Source organism: Neovison vison, chromosome 5 (genome assembly GCF_020171115.1).
Source record: "Neovison vison isolate M4711 chromosome 5, ASM_NN_V1, whole genome shotgun sequence".
Taxonomy (NCBI): Eukaryota; Metazoa; Chordata; class Mammalia; order Carnivora; family Mustelidae; genus Neogale; species Neogale vison.
In genome coordinates, this window is record NC_058095.1 from 3,253,568 (window position 1) to 3,272,580 (window position 19,013).

The 19,013-nt window shown below is 56.7% G+C and overlaps 1 protein-coding gene across 3 annotated transcripts in view; it reads left to right on the forward strand.

The window, feature by feature from the left end:
* Positions 1 to 849: 849 nt before the first annotated feature.
* The window catches only part of USP36 (ubiquitin specific peptidase 36), a 38,005-nt gene continuing 19,841 nt past the window's right edge, over positions 850 to 19,013 (forward strand). For 2 of the 3 annotated variants that reach the window (XM_044247316.1, XM_044247317.1), the window contains exons 1-7: positions 991 to 1,075; positions 3,336 to 3,497; positions 5,173 to 5,434; positions 5,957 to 6,178; positions 12,611 to 12,721; positions 13,394 to 13,496; positions 18,661 to 18,728. In XM_044247316.1, the coding sequence (XP_044103251.1) occupies positions 5,182 to 5,434; positions 5,957 to 6,178; positions 12,611 to 12,721; positions 13,394 to 13,496; positions 18,661 to 18,728 (757 nt within the window). In that variant the 5' untranslated portion in view covers positions 991 to 1,075; positions 3,336 to 3,497; positions 5,173 to 5,181. The other variant, XM_044247318.1, reaches the window with a different exon arrangement.

A 19,013-nucleotide genomic window follows, 5' to 3' on the forward strand; every position in this document is an offset into this window, starting at 1 on the left:
ACCTCTTGTCACCCTCCCATCCCCAGCCCCAACGGCAGGGACTGTATGGGGACTGTGTGGGGCGCGGGCTCCCCCAGCAACTCACCCACCCCCTCCAGACCCCCCTCCACCCCAGGAAAGACCGGGCTGACCGCGTCGTGTGCAGGAGGTCGTAGTCTGGGGGCAGTCGTTTATGCCCACCCTCTGTACCCGTGAGAGTGCCAGGGCCTGGGTCGGGCTCGGAGCGCGCCCCTCCCCCCACCCCAGCCAGGGAGGTCGGGAAGGATCGGTTTGGGTGAAAAGGAGCCTTAGAAACGCCGCAGGAGCAGTGCGCATTTGCCAGCACGCCACCGGAAGCCTCAGGTAATCGTCACGCGGTCAGCAAGGGGGCTGGGCACTGCGAGCGCCCGCGCGGCCCGGACACTTCCGAAGTCAAAGGCCACATCCCCCTACGCCCCCACCCTTCACCGCAACAGCTCCGCTCGGCCTCCCCTGCTGCCCTCATCGCTCCCCGTCCGCGTCTAGGCCACTAAAGGGCTCCGGAGAGTGAGGCCCAGCCCCGCGCCACCCGCTGCACGCGGCACGCGCAAGGAGCCCGCGCTCTGAGGCTGCGGCCGCCGCACACCCGCAGCAGACCCGGAAGCGGCCGCCTCACGTGCTCTCCGGGAACGCGCTGGGCTCCGGCCTGGGGGGCGGGGCAACTCCGGCTCTGCGTGTTTGCGTCGTCGCGTAGGCTGGGGGGGGCCCGCGGGGAGCAGCGTGACGTATCGGACACGTAGAACGGCTGTGGGCGGGCCCAGGGAGCGGGGACGCAGCCAGCCCCGTCTCTTAAAGCCGCCACGACCTTCCGAGTCCCGCAGCGCGGGCCTCCAGTCGCGGCGCCTTTAAGCGTCGCCGTGACACGTGTGTGAGGCGCCCGAGGCCCGGATGGTGCGCGTGCGGGGCCCGGGCCGAGTAGACGCCAGCGCCGCGGGCCTGCAGCCGGGCCCGCCGAGGGCCGGGTAGGCTGGGGCCGGGTGTCGGCGGCGCGCAGGCCGACGGGAGACTGCGCGTCCGGCCGGGTGAAGGACTTCGGTTGGGCCGGGGGCGCGGGAAGGTGCGGCCTGCACGGGGGCGCACCGGGGCAGAGGCGGGCGCGCGGCCGCGAGGGGCGAGGGGGCCCGTGGGGAGGGCCCAAGGCTACTTCGTTAGCGAGGGGTTCGGGGCCGTGCTGTCCGGGAGAGGCTTGGGGGTCCGCGGGGAGGTCAGGGGCGCGCGGTCTGCGAGGGCTCCGAGGTCCGCGGGGAGGTCAGGGGCGCATGGTCCCTGAGTGGTTCGGCGGTCCGCGGGGAGGTCAGGGGCGCGCGGTCCGCAAGGACTCAGGATCCGCAGGGAAGGCCCAGGGCTGCGCAGTCTCCGCGAGGGGCTGGGGGGTCCGCAGAGAGGGTCGGGGAGGCGCGCTCTTTGCTGTTCCCGGGGAACCGCGACCAGTGGTGGGCGATAGAGCTGCCCCAGCCAGGAGCCCCGGGGAATCGGGGACGGCAGTGGTCTCTGTCGGTCTCGGGCACAGCCGTTTCCCAGGGAAGCATCACCAGGGCAGGACCCAGACTTCCCCTGGAATGCCTTAAGTCAAAATCTGGAAGAGCCTGTTCTGCTGGGCAGCACTGCTGAAATTTCATTTTTCCTCCCCTTTTAGTAAGAAATGTGGGAAAGACTTATCTCTGGAGAGGGTAACCTTCTTCAGGGTCATGGTTATGGTGAATGTGGGTGGGTGGGACAAGCTGTGGGGCTGTAAAGTACCCCGAGTTTTATTCGGGAGAGTTGAGCCTCCCCTGGGGTACTAGGGGCTAGGCAGAGGAGCTTCTGAAACGGAGACAGATGAGAGAGGAAAGCATGGTGGCCAGCCTGCTTTCTGTAAGAGACGCCTAGAACCAGGCCTCCAAGGAGAGGGAGGCTCTGCTTACCCTTTCCCGGCTGGAGACCGGTGTCCTGCAGGCTCTGCGGACCCGAGGCCCCTGTGAAAGTGCCCCTGAGAGGCCCCAGGCTCTGTCCATCTGGGCTCCTCCCCCACCAGCACGTGGTTGACCCTGTGAGTCTTGGGTGCATTTCATCCCGGAAAAGTGCATTTAGAGGGAGGAGGGAGAGAGAATATGCTTGAAGGGTGTTCTGCGGATGCTGTTTTCCTCCTCCGGGAGGTAGAAATGGGCCTGGAGGAGCCTGAGCTGTTCCTGGAGGGTGGAGGGAGCCGAGGGAGCACCCTTGCCGGGTTTTTGAAGCGCGTCCTGTCAAACGGTCATCCGAGGGCCTGCTGATTACAAGGACATTTTTCTCTGGGTTCCTACACCTCAGAGAGAGCACATTTTTTTGGTGGTTGTTGATGTTTTGGGTGGAACTGGTGACATAGAGGTCGATCTTTGTCAGAAATTGAAAAATTGCTCAAAATCTCGGACTTCCACCGTGAGGAGTAGGCTGTGGGATAGATGTTCTTTAAATCTCTTCTCTTGAAATAAATTGGGTTATTATCTGCCGAGTTCTGTTTGTTGTCTTGCTGTTTAGTTCCCGAACATTTGCCCTTGGACCCATGTCCGTCTGTCCACGTGGAGGTACGAGTTTTGACTAAGACAGGGATATTACAAGATTTTTGTGAGACTGGAAGCTTCACCTTACCAATTGGCTTTTATTCTGAGATCATGTTCATCATGCCCCCCATTTATTTTGTTGTTGGTATACTTTTTATTTATGGCTGTGAGGCATGATATATCTGAAATTTGCTGTCAGTAATGTGGGGACAGGAGAGGAATCAGGAGTGGGCCTGCGCAGCAATTACTGATGCTGAATAAGGGGAACGTGGTGGTCCCTGTGTTGTTCCCACCAACTTGTACATATTTGAATGCTTCCACAGAAAAAATTTTTAAGTATTTTAATTTTATGTAGTTACAGTGATTGTGGATGGTAGTTCACGGGAAAAAATCTGCACTTAGCAAAGTGAAAATATGGTAATTCTTACTGTTCCTTCGATTCTTTTCCTTTTTTTTTTTTTTAAATTCTGGTTTATGAAATCTGGAAGTCAGACCTTTCACTCTTTGGAAAGTGATTTAGACTGGAGTTCACTGAAGATTTTTGTTCACTGGGCTTGTCACGGGCCTGAGGGTTAAGATACCAAGCCAAGGGCGGTGTTTTCCTATCACGCACGTTGTAGTAACTTGTAGCGAGTCCGTTCAGTTCTTCCCCAGACTCCCGAATCCACCCGGCACCGTCCATACTCCTTCAGACAGACTCTTCCAGACAGACAGCCTGCTTTCCCGCCCTGGGTCAGTGCCGTGGGGCTGAGACAGTGGAAGAGAGCGGCCTCACGTGGTGCCCTGTTCACCCCACAGATTCTGACGCCCCTTCGGGACGACAGACTTGCAGCTTTGGTGATTTCATGGGGCGCAGCCAAGGAGCTCATGAACCGGAGGGTCCTGCCCTGCGTCTGCCCAGTCTGGCCGGAACGTGACCCCACGCTGCAGCCCCAACACGCCCGAGGTCAGCCGTCCCAGGTGAGCCAGCACAGACTTTGGAGTCGTTTTTCATTTCCCCACGTCCCTGGCTTATAGCCCAGGAGCAGTGCTTCAGTGGGTGGGAACACTTTGATAATTCCCCTTGGGAAAGGTTCTTTTATTTCCTCAAATCAAAGAACTTGTGCTTGCTTTTTTTAAAAATTTTTTTAAGATTTTATTTATTTATTTGATAGAGACAGAGAGTATGCGCACAAACGGGGAGCCACAGGCAGAGGGAGAAGCGGGCTTCCCAGGGAGCAGGGAGCCTGATGCGGGGCTCAATCCCAGGACCCTGCGATCACCACCTGAGCTGAAGGCAGATCCCCCAAGCGTGCCTCCCCCTGCCCACACAAGTTCTTATAGATACAGAAATTTGACCCGTGTGGGGAGTGAGATGATCCATAAAGATAATTTGAACGGCTTAGTAAGAGATGCTGTCACTGAGTTTCAAGCTCCTCCTGCCACGGCAGTGCCCTGTGGCTGGCTGGATGCCGGGTACCTAACGGAGTCCTCCTTCTTCTGATGACAGTGAGCAGTTAAACAGCTTATTTTTCTAACTGTGACTCAGATTGCCTTTGAGCTCTGGCTGGGATGGTTGAGTTGAAAGGTAGTGACTTGCAGTCAGAGGTGATTGGGGGGGATTCCCGGTCGGTTGTGTTTCCCGCGCTGCAGCGCGCTCTCCCCGCGGGAACCTCAAATCCACCTTTGGTCCTGCTTTCAGCCCCTGTTTTACACAGAATAGGGGAGCTGGGAGGTCACAGTGGTTGTCCCTGGAATTTCGGGCCGATAAGTGCGGGAATAAGCCAGGCCTGCCGCTCTCCACCCGGAGCTGTCACTTCCCTCTTGAGATTTGGGTGTCCCGCGGGAACCGTGCCCGTCGCGCCGCTGTCCCGTGTCCCCTCCCTCACTTCCAGAACGATCATCTGTACGAGCGCTGTCCGATAACACAGGCCACACGTATAATTTAAAATTTTCCGGTAGCCACATTAAGTAATAAAAAGCAAGTGAAATTGATTTTCATGTTCCTTAACCCAGTGTGTGTAAAATAGTATCATTTCAGCCTGTAACCCAGCTCAGGATCATTGAGGTGTTTTACATTCTTACACCAAGTCTTTGAGATCTGCCGCGTGTGCTGCACTCACGGTGTGGGTCGGTGTGGGCTCGCAGTGTTTCAGTGACGCCCGTGCCCTCTGGCCTTCATTTGGAAGCGCGTGAGCTCAAGCACAGAGGCGTGCGCTGTAACTCACCACGCACGTTCTGGAAGCGTGTGGTCTGTGTGTGCAGCCAGAGTGTCTTCCGAGCACCGGTGTTCCCCCGTTCTTGAGCAGACGTGAGGACCATGTGGTCACCCCCAGAGGAGATTGCACCAAGCCGGGGCCCGTGGTCGCGCAACAAGGACATGCTGCAGGGCCCCTCCGGCTTCCCAACGCCACCATCGTCCCTTGAGTGCTGTTTGTGGAAGTGCCTTCCCTTCCTGACGGAGGCACGGGGTCTGTCACGGCAGTCGGTAGTGTGTCTCCGTGTCTCACACCTCCTTCGTGGTGCTGGCAGCCAAGCCAGAGTAGCCTTGGTAGTGCTCAGCGTCCGGAAAGACGAGAGGGGACTTCCAGAGAAGTGACGCTTTGTTCCTGGGACTCAGTTACTCGTCACTCTGTGCTCCTTCTTGTCCCCACAGTGATGCACCATGCCCATAGTCGATAAGCTGAAGGAAGCCCTGAAACCCGGCCGCAAGGACTCGGCCGACGATGGGGAGCTGGGGAAGCTTCTGGCCTCCTCTGCCAAGAAAGTCCTTTTACAGAAGATCGAGTTCGAGCCAGCCAGCAAGAGTTTCTCCTATCAGCTGGAGTCATTAAAGAGCAAATATGTCTTGCTGAACCCTAAAACGGAGGGAGCGAGTCGCCACAGGAGTGCAGACGAGCCACAGGCCAGGAGACAGGGTACGGACGCCCGGGGGGGTGGGCAGAAGGGGCCCCACCCTTGTGTGTTGGCAGATTAGGGGGAACAAGAGCAGAATGTGGTCGGAGTGGGGACGCTTCTCTGGGGTCGGTGCTCTATAGTTACAGAAGTAGTGACGCGGGGTTGCCTCACGATGGCGTCTGTATCTTCAGGAACCCTTGGGACTGTGTGTGTTTGATAGGACCAAAAGCGGGGCTAGGAAACGAGCGGGAGAAATGGGCCGGGCTTCGGAGAGCTGTGGCCTGGCTCTAGCTCTTCGTTCCCCGGGTGTCGTCTCCTCCTCCACGGAGGGCTCCTGGAATTCCAGACCTGAGCAGTCCGCGGGAGCCACGGGATGACCGGGTTTTCACCGGGGCTTTCTAGTAACTTCCAGGGGACACCGGTTACCCTTCGACACCGCATCTTGGCAAGTGCACGAGGAGTGTGCCTGTTGGCGATTTCTGTTTCATGACCCCCCTGGGCGCAGACTTAAGCCCTGCCTTCCTCCCTGTCCCTTCTCGCAGGCAGCGAGCACGCGAACGGGAGCGGTGGTGATGGCGTCCCCGCCCCGCAGAAGGTGCTCTTCCCCACGGAGCGGCTGTCGCTGAAGTGGGAGCGGGTTTACCGCGTGGGAGCGGGGCTTCACAACCTCGGCAACACCTGCTTCCTGAACTCGACCCTCCAGTGCTTGACCTACACCCCGCCTCTGGCCAGCTACCTGCTCTCCAAGGAACATACTCGCAACTGTGAGTGCCGCTGCCGCTGCGGGTGGGCTGGGAGCCGCTGCGGGTGGGCTGGGAGGCGCGGGAACCGGCCGGTCGTCTGCGGACGGGCCCATGCGGCCGTGGTGCCGGCAGCCCTTGGCCTGGGGCAGATTCTGGAGCGGAGCCTGCGACGTCGTGGCTGCTGAAAGCTGCACTGCCGTGTGCCTGCTGCAGGCCAGGCCGTGGGAGCTGGGCCCTGGGGTGCAGTGTTGGTCCAGCCTGTTCAGGGCATGAGTACCCCAGGGGAGAAAGGTGTTTCAAAAAACACGTACAAAACGTGTACCTTCGATGACCCCACATCCACGGGGGTACCCGTCTGTGCTGCGTCCCTTACGCGGTGCGCCCCGAGATGTGAGAGGACAGAGGTGAAATAAAATGTCACGGAGCAAAACCAGAGCGAGCAGAAAGGCTGCTGACTGTTCGAGAAATTGGGTTGGTGGTTTAAAATCTTCCCATGAAGAAAATACCAGGCTGAGATGGCTTCTGGGCGAGCTTTATGAAAATTTAGAGAAACAGATTCTGCCAGAGAATGGAGAACCCTCAGCTCGCTTTATTAGATTCTCGTGTAACAGAATTAAGCAGGTACAGGAGGAGAAAGCAACAGTACGGTCCCATTTATGAGTGTAGTTACAGAAGTTCTAGACTGAATGCTGCCGCAGGCAGTCGTCTCTGCCACACCGCGAGTGGCTCGTGTTCGTCCTGGTGATGCGGGGCTGTCCTCGGAGTAGGACCGTGGAACGCACACGGCACGGCAGGCGAACCCATTCCTCCGGAGGTGGGCCTGCTGTGCCCTGTCCTGGCTCTGCCCCGAAGTGCTGTGATCCCTGGAATGTTACCTAACCTTCTAGAAGCTTCCTGTTCCTCATCAGCCAAGTAAGAATATCATCTCCCCAATAGAGGTCTTGGGAAGCTTGAACGACTGACGTAAAGGGCTCAGAATAGTACTTGGCTCACGGTAAACGCTACGGAGGAGACTAAGTCTGCTTCCTTAATTACTGTATCGGCAGATGAAAAGAGAGAGAGAGGTCGCCTGAAAGTACTGCCCCAGAAGAAGTTTATGATAAACTAGCAAAGGAGCAACAGGAAGGAGTTCCCTTACCGTGATAAAGGGCATCTATTATGCATACCAGAAACGTTCTAGATAGGAAAATATCGGAAGCACATCCTTCAGAATGCAGAGGGAAGCAAGGGCCTCTCGCCATTTGTGCTGAAGATGTGTTGGTGCTACCCCAACCGTGACCTAGGAGGGAAAAGGAGGCAGCGCACTGTTGTTCCCTGAAAATGACATTCTTTTTTAAGATTTTATTTATTTATTTGACAGAGAGAGATCACAAGTAGGAAGAGAGGCAGGCAGAGAGAGAGGAGGAAGCAGGCTCCCTGCTGAGCAGAGAGCCCGATGCAGGACTCGATCCAAGACCCTGAGATCATGACCTGAGCCGAAGGCAGCGGCTTAACCCACTGAGCCACCCAGGTGCCCCCTGAAAATGACATTCTTACGTTGAAAAGTGAGAGAATCTAAGTAGAAATTTGGCAGTGTGACGAGATATGATATCAGTATTAAAAAAAAAAAAGTTAGTTGAATTTCTCTACACCAAATAGCAAAGTTTTAAAAAAATTTTGCCACTATAGGTGCCTGGGTGGCTCAGTGGGTTAAAGCTTCTGCCTTCAGCTCAGGCCATGGTCTCAGGGTCCTGGGATTGAGTCCTGCATCAGGCTCTCTGCTCTCGGGGAGCCCACCTCCCCCTCTCTCTGCCTGCTTCTCTGCCTACTTGTCTCTGCCAAATAAATCTGTCAAGTAAAATCTTAAATAAAATAAAATCTTAAAAAAATTTTATTTGCCACTGTAAAATTCAGAATCACAACAAAAGAGATAGAGCATTTAGGTTTAAATTAACCAAGAAATTCTTCACTGGAAGACATGACACAGTTGTCTACATACCTGAAGAGAGCTGCCTTCAGAGGGAAGCCTCACTATCACAAAACGTTGATTCTCCCCCAATTAACACGACTCCACCTGATCATAACATTTATATGGAAAAGCAGGGCAAAGGATCCCAGATCACCAAAACACCTCTGAAGGAGACTGTGAGAAGAGAGGCACCTTAGCAACTATGAAGTCTTGTCAAGTGAGATTAAGACATCATAGTTTTGGGTCAGGGAGGGGACCTGCTCACCGAAGGAACGGAATAGAGCCCAGGGACCTGCGTACACCTGGAGGTGTGTGACGTGTCGGTTCTTCACATGTCTCCCATTTGAAATAAATGAAACTTCACAAGAGCGCGGGCTTATATATGGAAGAAGCGAATAGTATCCCCATTTCACAGCATACCTGTGCACAGAGAACACGTTAAAAATTTAATATCAAAAGTATATGTTAGATTATTACAACAAACATTGGCCAATCTCCTTCTGACCTTGGGATGGGAGATTTCTTAAGGCTCAGAAGGCACCAACTACAAAAGAAAAATGACACATTCAGCTGCATTGAAGTTAACATTTGTTCCCAGAAAACACTTAAAAGGCAAACGGAGCTACGAGCTGGAGGCAAGACCCAGGACACACAACCCACAAAGGATCGATACCAAGAATGTGGAAATAATTCGGACCAACAAGGGCAAGAGCACTCATAAAAAAGCAAAAGAAAATTATGGACCGGCATTTTACAGAAGAGGAAACTCGTGGTTTGAGTGTAGGGAGAGACGGGAACCAGGGACATGCTCTCGACGTGGTGACAGGTGCAGTGATGCCTTTGCAGTGGGTATGCCTGCGGAGGCCGAGCGGTGCTGTGTCAGCATGAGGATGAGGAGAACCTTCTATGGTCGTCTGAACTGGCCTCAGCTTCCAGGCAACCTACCAGCCAGCGGGTCTCCTCCTGCAGAAGAGCTCTGGACCGTGCCTGCCTGGACGCCTGTGTGTAAAATCATCTGTGGCAGCAAACTAAGCCGTCCGCGGGACGGATGCTTGAAACGCGGCGCAGGCCCCTGCCGGAGTAGCAGCGAGGTGTGGGGAAGGAGGACCGCTCCATGCGCGCAGCCGCCTAATACCCAGAAAAGCCCCAGAGATTGCGTCCAGCCTGGATGGTTATTTATGGAGTTGGAAAACGAGACGATACAGTGTTTAGGTATCCATGTAGGGGATAAGACTTAAAAAATGATTTTTTAAAATTGGTGAACAATGAAAATAAGTCAGGAAATCGGGCTAGAGCCAGAGGCAGGGAGATGGGAGCAAGAGAGGGGCAGCGTTCAGATGCTTGTGTGATGTGTCCGGGGAGGCTCATTATGGTGCTTCTTTTTAAACGAGTGAAAGGTGACATGCGCAGGAAATGGCATTTTAAGCATCTTGTGATGGTGATGGCTCCGCGGTGGCTGGAGTTGACATACCGAGGCACCGGGCCCCGGCAGGTGAAGTCGGTCATAAATCTGTTCCAGTAGTGACCTTGGTGATGTCGCGGGCGTTCTGGGTAGACTTTTAGCAAGACTTGACTGGGCTGTCATTGTGGGGTTTTTTTTTTGTCTTTTTAAGCCTTTTTTTTTTTAGAGGGAGGGAGTGTGCACTTGGGGGGAGGGACAGAGTGGGGGAGAGAGACTCTCGAGCTGACTCAGAGGCCCAGAGCAGAGCCTGAGATGGGGCTCAGTCCTATGACCTTGAGATCATGACCTGAGCTCAGATCAAGAGTCAGACACGCAGCTGACTGAGCCCCCCGGCACCCGGCACCGTTCTTCTCTCGTGACTGTGGTAAGGAGACCCCCCTCTCCGGACTTAGGTCCCTCTCTCCTTTTCTTGTTCACCCGGCTTCCTCGGCAGGACCTTCGTCAGCTCAGTTAGGGTTGGTGTAGCCAAAGGCGGTGACACCGGAAGTCCCCGTAACCCGCCACACATACTCTGCAGCCCATGGAAGCGAGGGCGTGAGTGGAAGCAGCCAAGATCGGCCCCTCTTCGTGGTGGGCTCTTGCTCTCCCTCGGGACACCTGTGCTGTGAAGGCCCCAGGGTCCCCCCGCATCACTCTGAAACTCAGCAATTGTGAATGCTTGTGTTTAAGTTCTTTTAATAGCATGTTTTAGTTTTTTGCCTAAATTTGAGCCCCTCAGGCATTATTGTCATTTTAAAAATAATTAATGGTTAGGGTTAGAAGAATCCAAAAGCTCTGAAATGAGAAGTGAAAGTCTCCCCTTTTTGTAAAGGTGCTCATACAAACTTTTCCAAGAATCCTCCAGAGGGGTCGTGTATATAGTAGCATTTTTTAAAAAAAAAAATTTAATTTGGGGGGGGTAGCATTTTAAAAATTTTTATTTAATTTATTTTTTTAAAAGATTTTATCTATTTATTTGACAGAGATCACAAGTAGGCAGAGAGAGAGGGGGAAGCAGGCTCCCCACTGAGCAGAGAGCCCTATGTGGGGCTCGATCCCAGGACCCTGGGACTATGACCTGAGCCGAAGACAGAGGCTTAACCCACTGAGCCACCCAGGTGCCCCTAGCATTTTTTTTTTTTTTTTTAGATAAAACTTTGGTATTGTGGTAAATGCATGTAATGTAAAATTTACCATTTTAAAAGTTTTTCTTTTAATTTTTTTTCCCCAAGTACTCTCTATGCCCAACGTGGGGCTCAAACTCAACGGCCATTTCGAGTCGAATGCTCCACCAACCGAGCCAGCCAGGTGCCCCAGAATTGACCACTTCAGGGTGTATAGCTCCGAGGCATTAAAAACATGTACGTTATGGTGCAGCCGTCCGTCTCCAGAGCTCCTTCCTCTTCCCACACAGCAGCTCTGCCCCTTCAACCCTGACTGCCCGTCCCCCTCCCCTAGCCCCTGGTGCCCACCCTCCTCCTTTCTGTCTGTGAGCTGGGCGACTCTAGCCACTCGTGGAACCAGAATCCTACAGTATTGATTTTCCTGTGACCGGCCAGCTTCACGCAGCATCCCATCCTCAAGGTTCATCCGCGGTGGTGTGGCAGGTGTCAGATCGGCTTTTAAGGCCCAGTAACAGTCTGTTGTGCGTACATCCTGCGTTTCTTACCCATTCACTTGTTGGTGGACACTTGGCTTCTGTTACATCTTATGAATAATGCTGGGAAGGCTGGTGCATAGAACCTGTTTGAGCCCTGCTTTCGTTTCTTCTGCGTGCAAACCCAGAAGTGGGATTGCTATTTGGGAATTGTTTGAGGGAGCACCCTCCTGTTTTCCACAGCTGCTGGAGCAGTGTGCATCCCCAGCAACAGTGCACAGCGAGTGGTCCCCATCCCTCCACATCTTTGCCAGCCCAAGCTATATTCTGTTTCTAAAGAGCACAGACTGCAGGCTGCTTTGTTACTGACTTGGAGTGGGTCGAAGTACCTGGGTGAGGAGGAGAGCTGTTGCACGGGGAGGACAGCTGGTTTGTGGTGCATTTTGTGTTACGACCGGGTCTGCTTGGGCAGTACTGGAGTGTATCTGAGACCGCACTGATCGTGGGTTTGCCCTTGGACCCAGAAGCCTGTGGTGAGTTTATGCCTTCGAGAAGGTTGGACACCGAGACGGGTGCAGGATTGTCTGTGATAGCAGGAACACGGAAGGATCCGTGTGTGTCAGCAGGAACACGTACGTGGACTGTGGTCTCTCCGTTGGCTGAGAAGCTCTAGTCTATGTGAAGGACCCAGAGCTGCGTCAGGACCACTGACCACTACATACCACGTGGTGTAGTTTGTGCAAAGCAAGGTTAACCACACCTGCTGCGTGTGGGTCTACACGTGTGTAGGAACTACGTTAACGGGAGCAGTCAGGACCCACTGAGGTTAGTGGTTCCTCCAGCGAGGCACCCGGGCAGTGCGATGGAGGGGACGTCACTGTGACAGCAGCATTTTACTTTGAAGATACCTCAACTGGAGCTGAGTGTTAAAGGCTTTGTGCTTTGTGCGTTAAAGATCTCTTAATTTGTAATAAAGGTTAGAAGGTACCGCTCTCCAGCCTGCTGCCCAAGCAGCAACAGGGTTTCGGATGTGGCAGGGGCTGGCAGGCCGCGGCCTGTGGTCTCAGTTGGGCCCCCTTTGTCAGTCGAGTTCTGCCGGCACCTGTTCTGTACAGTCTGTGGCCACGCGCTCTGGCTTCTGGGCTCTCGGAGGCAGAGCTGTGTCACCGTGGACAGGGGATTCCATGTTTGAGGAGCAGACTCAGGGTTGTCAGGAATCCCTGGAACATTCTCACTTACAGACCACGTGGCACAGGCTTGAAGGCGGACGACATGTTGTTATAAGCTGATTTGGAGAGTCAGACTTACTCTTCTTACAGGAACTAGCACCAAGGGCGCACAGAGAGGGCTGGCACGGGTCAGGAGCACAAGCCTGGGGTGGGGTGCGTGTGGGGACCGCAGTCTGGACGGGGGCGTCATGAGCGAGTGGGGAGCTCTGACCAACCAGGACCGCCTCGTGCCGCGCAGGTCACCAAGGCAGCTTCTGTATGCTGTGCCTCATGCAGAACCACATGGTCCAGGCCTTTGCCAACAGCGGCAACGCCATCAAGCCCGTCTCCTTCATCCGAGATCTGAAAAGTAAGTCCCCCGGCCCCGCCCGGAGGGCAGCTCAGCCCGAGTCTGTGGTGGCGCTGGGGGTGCAGGGCACTGGGGACGTGGGGAGGAGTCAGCAGCGAGCCCCAGGAGTCCTACGACCTCCCGTCCCAGACTTCAGAGCACGTGGTAGTACCGACTGAGGGGCTGGTGTGGGTCAGGAGGCGGGGGGCGCTGACCCCTTAACGGATGCGGAGGCTCGGGCCAGCTGGGGGCTGTGTCTCAGGGAGGAGGGGGAGGCTGGGGCTTTTCCGAATGTCCCAGGACCAGTTAGCACAGAAGCCTGTTCGCTTGGTAGAAGACACAGGTCAGTTGGTTCCTGAAACCTTGTGCGGCGTCCTTGTGACCTGCCTGTGCTCTGTGCCGGCTCCTGGAAAACTAGCTCACCAGAGGCTTTCCCACCCTTAGTGCCCGCTGATGTGCGGCATCCGTGCCTTCCTGTGGAGGATGGACAGTGTGGGCCCTCCGGTTGCCTAAGAAAACCCCCGGCGCGAGCGCTTGGGGTTGGGACACACGGTTCCTGCTGAGCTCTTGATTCCCTCACTTGCTGCTGGCCCCCGGGGATGGCGGGGGTCGCCGATGAGCACACAGCGGTGGGAGACAGGGGAGAAGGCGTGAGCTTGTCCCTGCTGGTCTGATGCTTCTCTCTCTCTCTAGAAATTGCTCGGCACTTCCGCTTTGGGAACCAAGAGGACGCACATGAGTTTCTCCGGTATATCGTGGACGCCATGCAGAAGGCCTGTTTGAACGGCTGCGCCAAGTATGTGCCTCCTCTGTCCTGAGGGGCTTCAGACGCCGCTGCCGTGGAGGCAGCCGAAGCCCATTCTCGGGGAGGCAGGCATGCTCCGCAGACACCCGGGTCAGGTCCCGCACCTGCTGAAGCTCTGGTGCAGGACCGCTCCCGCAGCCCCCGCAGCCCGCGCAGCTCCACGCCGTGACGGGGGGCGGTGGTGGGCACCGAGGGGGAGCCCCGTCCCCGCGGCTCGCTGCAGGGAAACGTTTTGGCAGGTGCTTCTGAGGGCCTTCAGCTGTTGTCCTGGACTCTTCCCATCTCTTAAAAACCACCTCGTGCTTGTGAGACAGGGTGGGTGGTAGGGATGCCAGCGTCTTCAAGACAGCGCGGGGACATCTGAGGGCGGGAGGTATGTGACAGGCTTCATTCTGCCTGGTTACGATGTCTTCATTTCGGATGGGAAAGCAGAGACAGACGCACGTGACAGGTCGCTGACTTCCTGCCACGTCTTCCCTTTCGTGAAACAGTTACGGTCAGGGATGTTTTTGTAGCTCCTGGCGCCTGGGTTCAGACAGAAGGAAATAGGCTGAAAATGCCCCTGTTCTAGGGCTGTTGCTTGGGCTTGGGGTAGAACTGAGTCCTGGAATCTGGAAATGCTCCTTAAACAGCTTAGGCATCGGAATGTCCTTCAATGAAGTCGAGTAGTAGCTGTGATCGCGGGAAACCTCTGGTCTCAGTGATGCGGTTCTTTTTAAACCCTGAGAAAACGTCCCATGGGTTCCTCTGGCATCTGTCCCTCGCTGTACTGAGATGTGTATCGAGATCACATGCTCTTCCGCTTCGGTCCCTACAGGCAGATGGACGCTGGGGCTGCCCTTCGGTGCCTCTCCCCACCCTGGGCTCTAGCTAACGATTTGAGCTCTTTGCCCATGTTCCCTGCGTGCCAGGCACTGGGTTCGCGCTGGGTACTTCCAGGGGAAAGACTGGGTTCTTGGGTGGGAGGAGCTCAGAGAGGGAGGGATAAGCCAGATACTGGCCAGTGTCTACAAGGTCACGTGGTAAGTGCTGTCGCGGAGGGATCCTGGGAGCTGTTCCCTGGAGAATTCTGCTGCCCTCTTACCCGCAGGAGGCTTGCTAGGAGTCCCTGTAGGGCTGAGATGGGGGAGGGAGGAGGTAAGGAATGTGGCTGGTCCCAGGGGAGGCCTGCAGGTGGGGAAGGCGTGGCCTCCCTGCCACAGCAGGTAGGTACAGCATGACCCTGGCAGGGGTTCCCAGCCCTGGTCTTAAGGCAGAATCACCTGGGAGGTTGAGGACGGCAGCTGACCGTGCCACCATGCCAGTGCCACCATGCCAGCCTCGTGACCCAGATGCTGCAGGGATGGGAGAATCTGGGAGGGATGGGCCGGGTTGGTAGGTAGGATGGATAGGTTCAGGGTTTGGGCCTGTGGGCGGTAGGGCGGCGTCCACGTGTGTCTGGGCAGCAGGGTGGGTGGCTATGAGCCTTCTGTGGTCCGGGGCACAGTAGTGGCCGGGCGTTGGCGGAAGGATGCGCGTGGCTGACGTCAGGTGAGCCAGGCATGGCCAGGCCCCCGTGCAGGGGGTTGTGGGACGCTTTCCGCATACCCGTCCTCGAGAAAGGCATTGCTGCTCTTCGTGAAGTGAGAAAAAGTAAGAGTCTTGTCAGCTGAACGAGCCAGTTCGATGTGCAGGTGGAAGTGACTTCCTTTCCTCTCGGTTCTGTCTGAGACTAGATGGACGTGTGGGCAGAGCACATTCGTGCTATTTCTGCTTCGCGGGCCTCGCTCATGCCGGCCCTGTGACCCGTGCGCACGGGACCTGACCCAGCGTGCTCTGCATCGGCGGGTGGTCGGGTGCCCGGCTGCCTGCCCTGCCGTGCTCGCTTCCTCCGCCTCGGTCTCTGCACCGGGCCGGAGTGTTTGGTCTCCTCTCTCTGGCAGGTGCCCGCCTCCTTGGGCCTCCTGGAGCTTTTTCTCTGTAGACGCGGCTGTGGTCACGTACCCGCACGGGCCCATCTTTGTTGAAAGCCTGTTTCATTCGTAGGCAAGTTCAGCCCTTTGCATCTGTTGTGATGACTGGAGTTGGGTCTTGACCCGGCCGTGATGCTGAGGCTTACAATGGTGCCACGGCACATGGGCCGTGTTTCTCCCTCTCTCTGGTTTCCCTTTGTTTGGTCATGTCTTAGCGGCCGTGCGGTGCTGGGAAGACCTGGATCTCCGACCCGGTAATGCCTCTCCACGCACGCTTGTGTATGGCCTCGCTCTTCTCTGGACCGTGGTTCTGTGTGTCAGTGTTTGGGGGCCCGGCACCTCCATCCTTCCGTCTCCGCCTGCCTCGTAGACGCTTTACCTCTTACCTTACTGTGTTCTCCTCCCACGTTCGTCCCCAGCTTTGCTTCAGTCTTTCCCGCATTCAGTAAGCCCGGGGTGGGTGGACCTGTCCTCCTGCCAGGGCTTCCCAGACAGCCTGGGCTGGGGGATGCGGGGTTCCGGAAGCCCGAGGCCGGTCCCTCTCTTGACCTTGCAAGGACCTTACCGAGACGATTCAGGATCTTTGTTCACTGTTTAAAGCCCGAGGATTTCACTAGGAGCATCTTTAGAGCTGACGGTCGTCAGTCGGTTTGGTAGACACCTGACCAGGGATGACGAGAGGCCGCACCTGTGGCCCCGTCGATCAGGCATCATGAGCGCAGAAACCGTTTCTACCAGCCAAGCGCCGAGCTCTGTCACTTGGTCCAGCTCAGTCTGAGTGTCGTGGCTCGAGAGCGCACGACGGTAAATGGGGCAGACGTCGTGCATCGTGTGTCGTGCCCCGGGTGCGGTTTCCCTGGTGGGGTGTGCGCCCTGCGTCCTGTCCTCAGCGGGGACCCTCGCAGTCGTCAGAGCCTTGTCCCCTCCAGAGCACGTGACGGTATCGGCTCGGTATTAGAGGCCTGCGTCAAGGCCTCCAGTCACGGGGGTCTCCTACAGGACCACCTTCTCTCTGGCAGCCTTGTTTTTCTCGACCTCCCCTCCGGCTGCTTTCTGCCTCGTCGCGCCCTCCCCGCGCGCACTTGAATCTCTTCTCCCCTGGGCCCCTCGCCTTCCCACTTCGTTCCCAGCGTGATTTCGTCACGGCCCTACGTTCGTTTGCTTTCTCCATCTGTGGAACTTGTCACGCTGGTCTTTTTCTCCCTGGACACCTGTTGGAGGGTTTTTAGGTGAGCCGGGGATCGCATCTTGCTCTTTCTGTCTGCCTGGTGCTTGCTTCCGGGGGCTGGTCCTCACAGACAGGGTCTGTGACTCTTGCTCACGTCCTCCTCTACCGGTGCCTGGGCGGGACTGGACCGCTTCGGCACCACCCCTGGGTCCAGTGGTTTGTGTGGGTCTCGATCCAGGGTGCCTCGTGTCCCGGAGACTAAGCACTGGACGGCCCTTGGCATGGCCTGTGTCTTAGGACCCGGCAGGCTCCTCCTTCTGCCGGGGTTTCCGGATGACTCTAGGGCTGCCTTTAGTCCCTGGTCTCTCCCTCGGTGTTCCCGAGACGAGCCTGCATCTCCAGCAGGGCTCCCGCGGGACTGCTGAAGGCAGCTTTCTGGAATCCGGCTTTTTTCCTCCTGACGGCTGGTTTGAGCTTGGAGCTTGCTCTGCCTCGGGGTCCCGAGAGCGGGTTCTGTGCGATGGTTTGCTCCTCCTGTTCTCTTGGCCGGGCCAGGCCTGCTCGGGGCCACCTGGATTTCAGCAGCTGCCATCACATGTGGCGGGCCACAAGCAAGCTTCCGGTTTGTGCTGAGGTCATGTCCACGATGGTTTGGGGAGTGAAAACGGTCTTCCTCTTGGGACACCTGGGTGCCTCAGTCATTTAAGCTTCTGCCTTCAGCTCAGGTCATGATCCCGGGGTCCTGGGATCGAGTCCTGCATCGGGCTCCTTGCTCAGCGGGGAGCCTGCTTCTCCCTCTGCTTGTGTGCTCCCTCTCTCACTCTCAAATAAATAAGTAAAATCTTAAAAAAAAAAAAAAATCTCTTCACAAACGGCAGTAAAATACATGGTGGCAGTTGGTTTTTTATTTTCTAATTTTGCAAAACGGAAGTATGTTCTCGTGTGGGTCCCCCACCACGTGCAGCCCCCTCATCCGTGAGCTCCTGGAATCTGGGCCGCACTGTCGTGCCTGGTCCCGTGGCTGGTCCCGTGGCCAGTCCCGTGGCCAGTCCCACACACTGCAGGGGGAGCCCGGCGCATGGCACCATGTGGTTTACGCACGGGCTGGGGAGGAGAGCGCTGGGAGGCAGCACTGCTGAGGGCCGGCCAGGCCCGGGAGTCAGCACTTAGCAGCGGCATGTGCAAAACTGGGGGCTCGGGGGGCCCTGGCAGAGAGGGGAGCGTGCCCGGGAGGGACCAGCTGCTCTGTCCAGGGCTGTCATGTTCCAGCACAAAGACTGCAGTCGGCTGGATTTGTGTCCCAGAGGAGACTGAGGGGGACGGTTTCCGAGGAGTGAGTCCGAGCTGGATTCCGTGGGTCGCAGGCAGATACCAGGAGTGGAGGCTAGAGACAGGGTGGTATTTGCAGAACCTTCGTCACACAGAGAGCTGTGTGGTGGGGGTGCTCGGTTTTGCGGGTCTATGAGGCAGCTGAGCAGTAGCCGAGGCCTAGGGCAGCCTCAGATCCTGGCTGGTAAATGGGGCTGGGGGTTTGAGTATAGGCCGGCCTGACCCTGGAGCCCTCGCCGTGACCGCGTCCGTCCCGCCAAAAGATACAGAGGTGGGGGTTTGTCCCTGCTCGCTCCTCTCTTCAGATAAGAGGCTCGGGCGTGTGACGGCAGCCAGGAGAGGGGTTGACTGCAGGACTGAGGTGGGGAGCACTGGGGGGCAGGGGTGGGTTCCAGGTGCGGGGGTCACCGGGTCACCGAGACTCGGTGCACTAGGTGCGTTTCTCCGACCGCTCGTTCCTGTGCAGTGGGGAGCGAGGAGCCTGCGGAGAGCGGGAGGGTCTCGGACGTCTGGGGGGGTGGGGGGGTGGGGGGTGGGGCGGGCCCATCAGAGCCGTGTGGCACGACGGGGGCCTGCCCAGAGCCAGGGAGAGTGCATCAGACCCATGCTTGTGGGTGGCATTCCCCAGGGGCTAGCTGGGCTGGGGGTGAAAGGGGCGGGGGGCTGCCTCCTGTCTTTCTCCTGAAGGCTGTGGCCTCCTTTCCAGGTTGGATCGTCAAACACAGGCGACTACTTTGGTCCATCAAATTTTTGGAGGCTATCTCAGATCCCGTGGTAAGGGACGGCGTTTTCTCTACCCCTTTGTCGTAGATAAGAACATGAACCAGGGAGACGGGGAGTTCATGGCCAGGTGGAGCCCCTTCCTGGCGGGCAGACCTGGGGTAGCCATGCTGGCCCCAGCCTCCTCTAAAATGCACCCCTGCCCGTGGGTCACTGTTCCCAGGAGGAGGTTTGGAGCAGAATGTCCCGCATTGGTAGAAGAGGGTGGCGTTACTTTTCCTCACAGTTCCTTAGTTCTCCGTGGATGGCCATTACCCTTCAGCTGGGGACTCGGAGCGG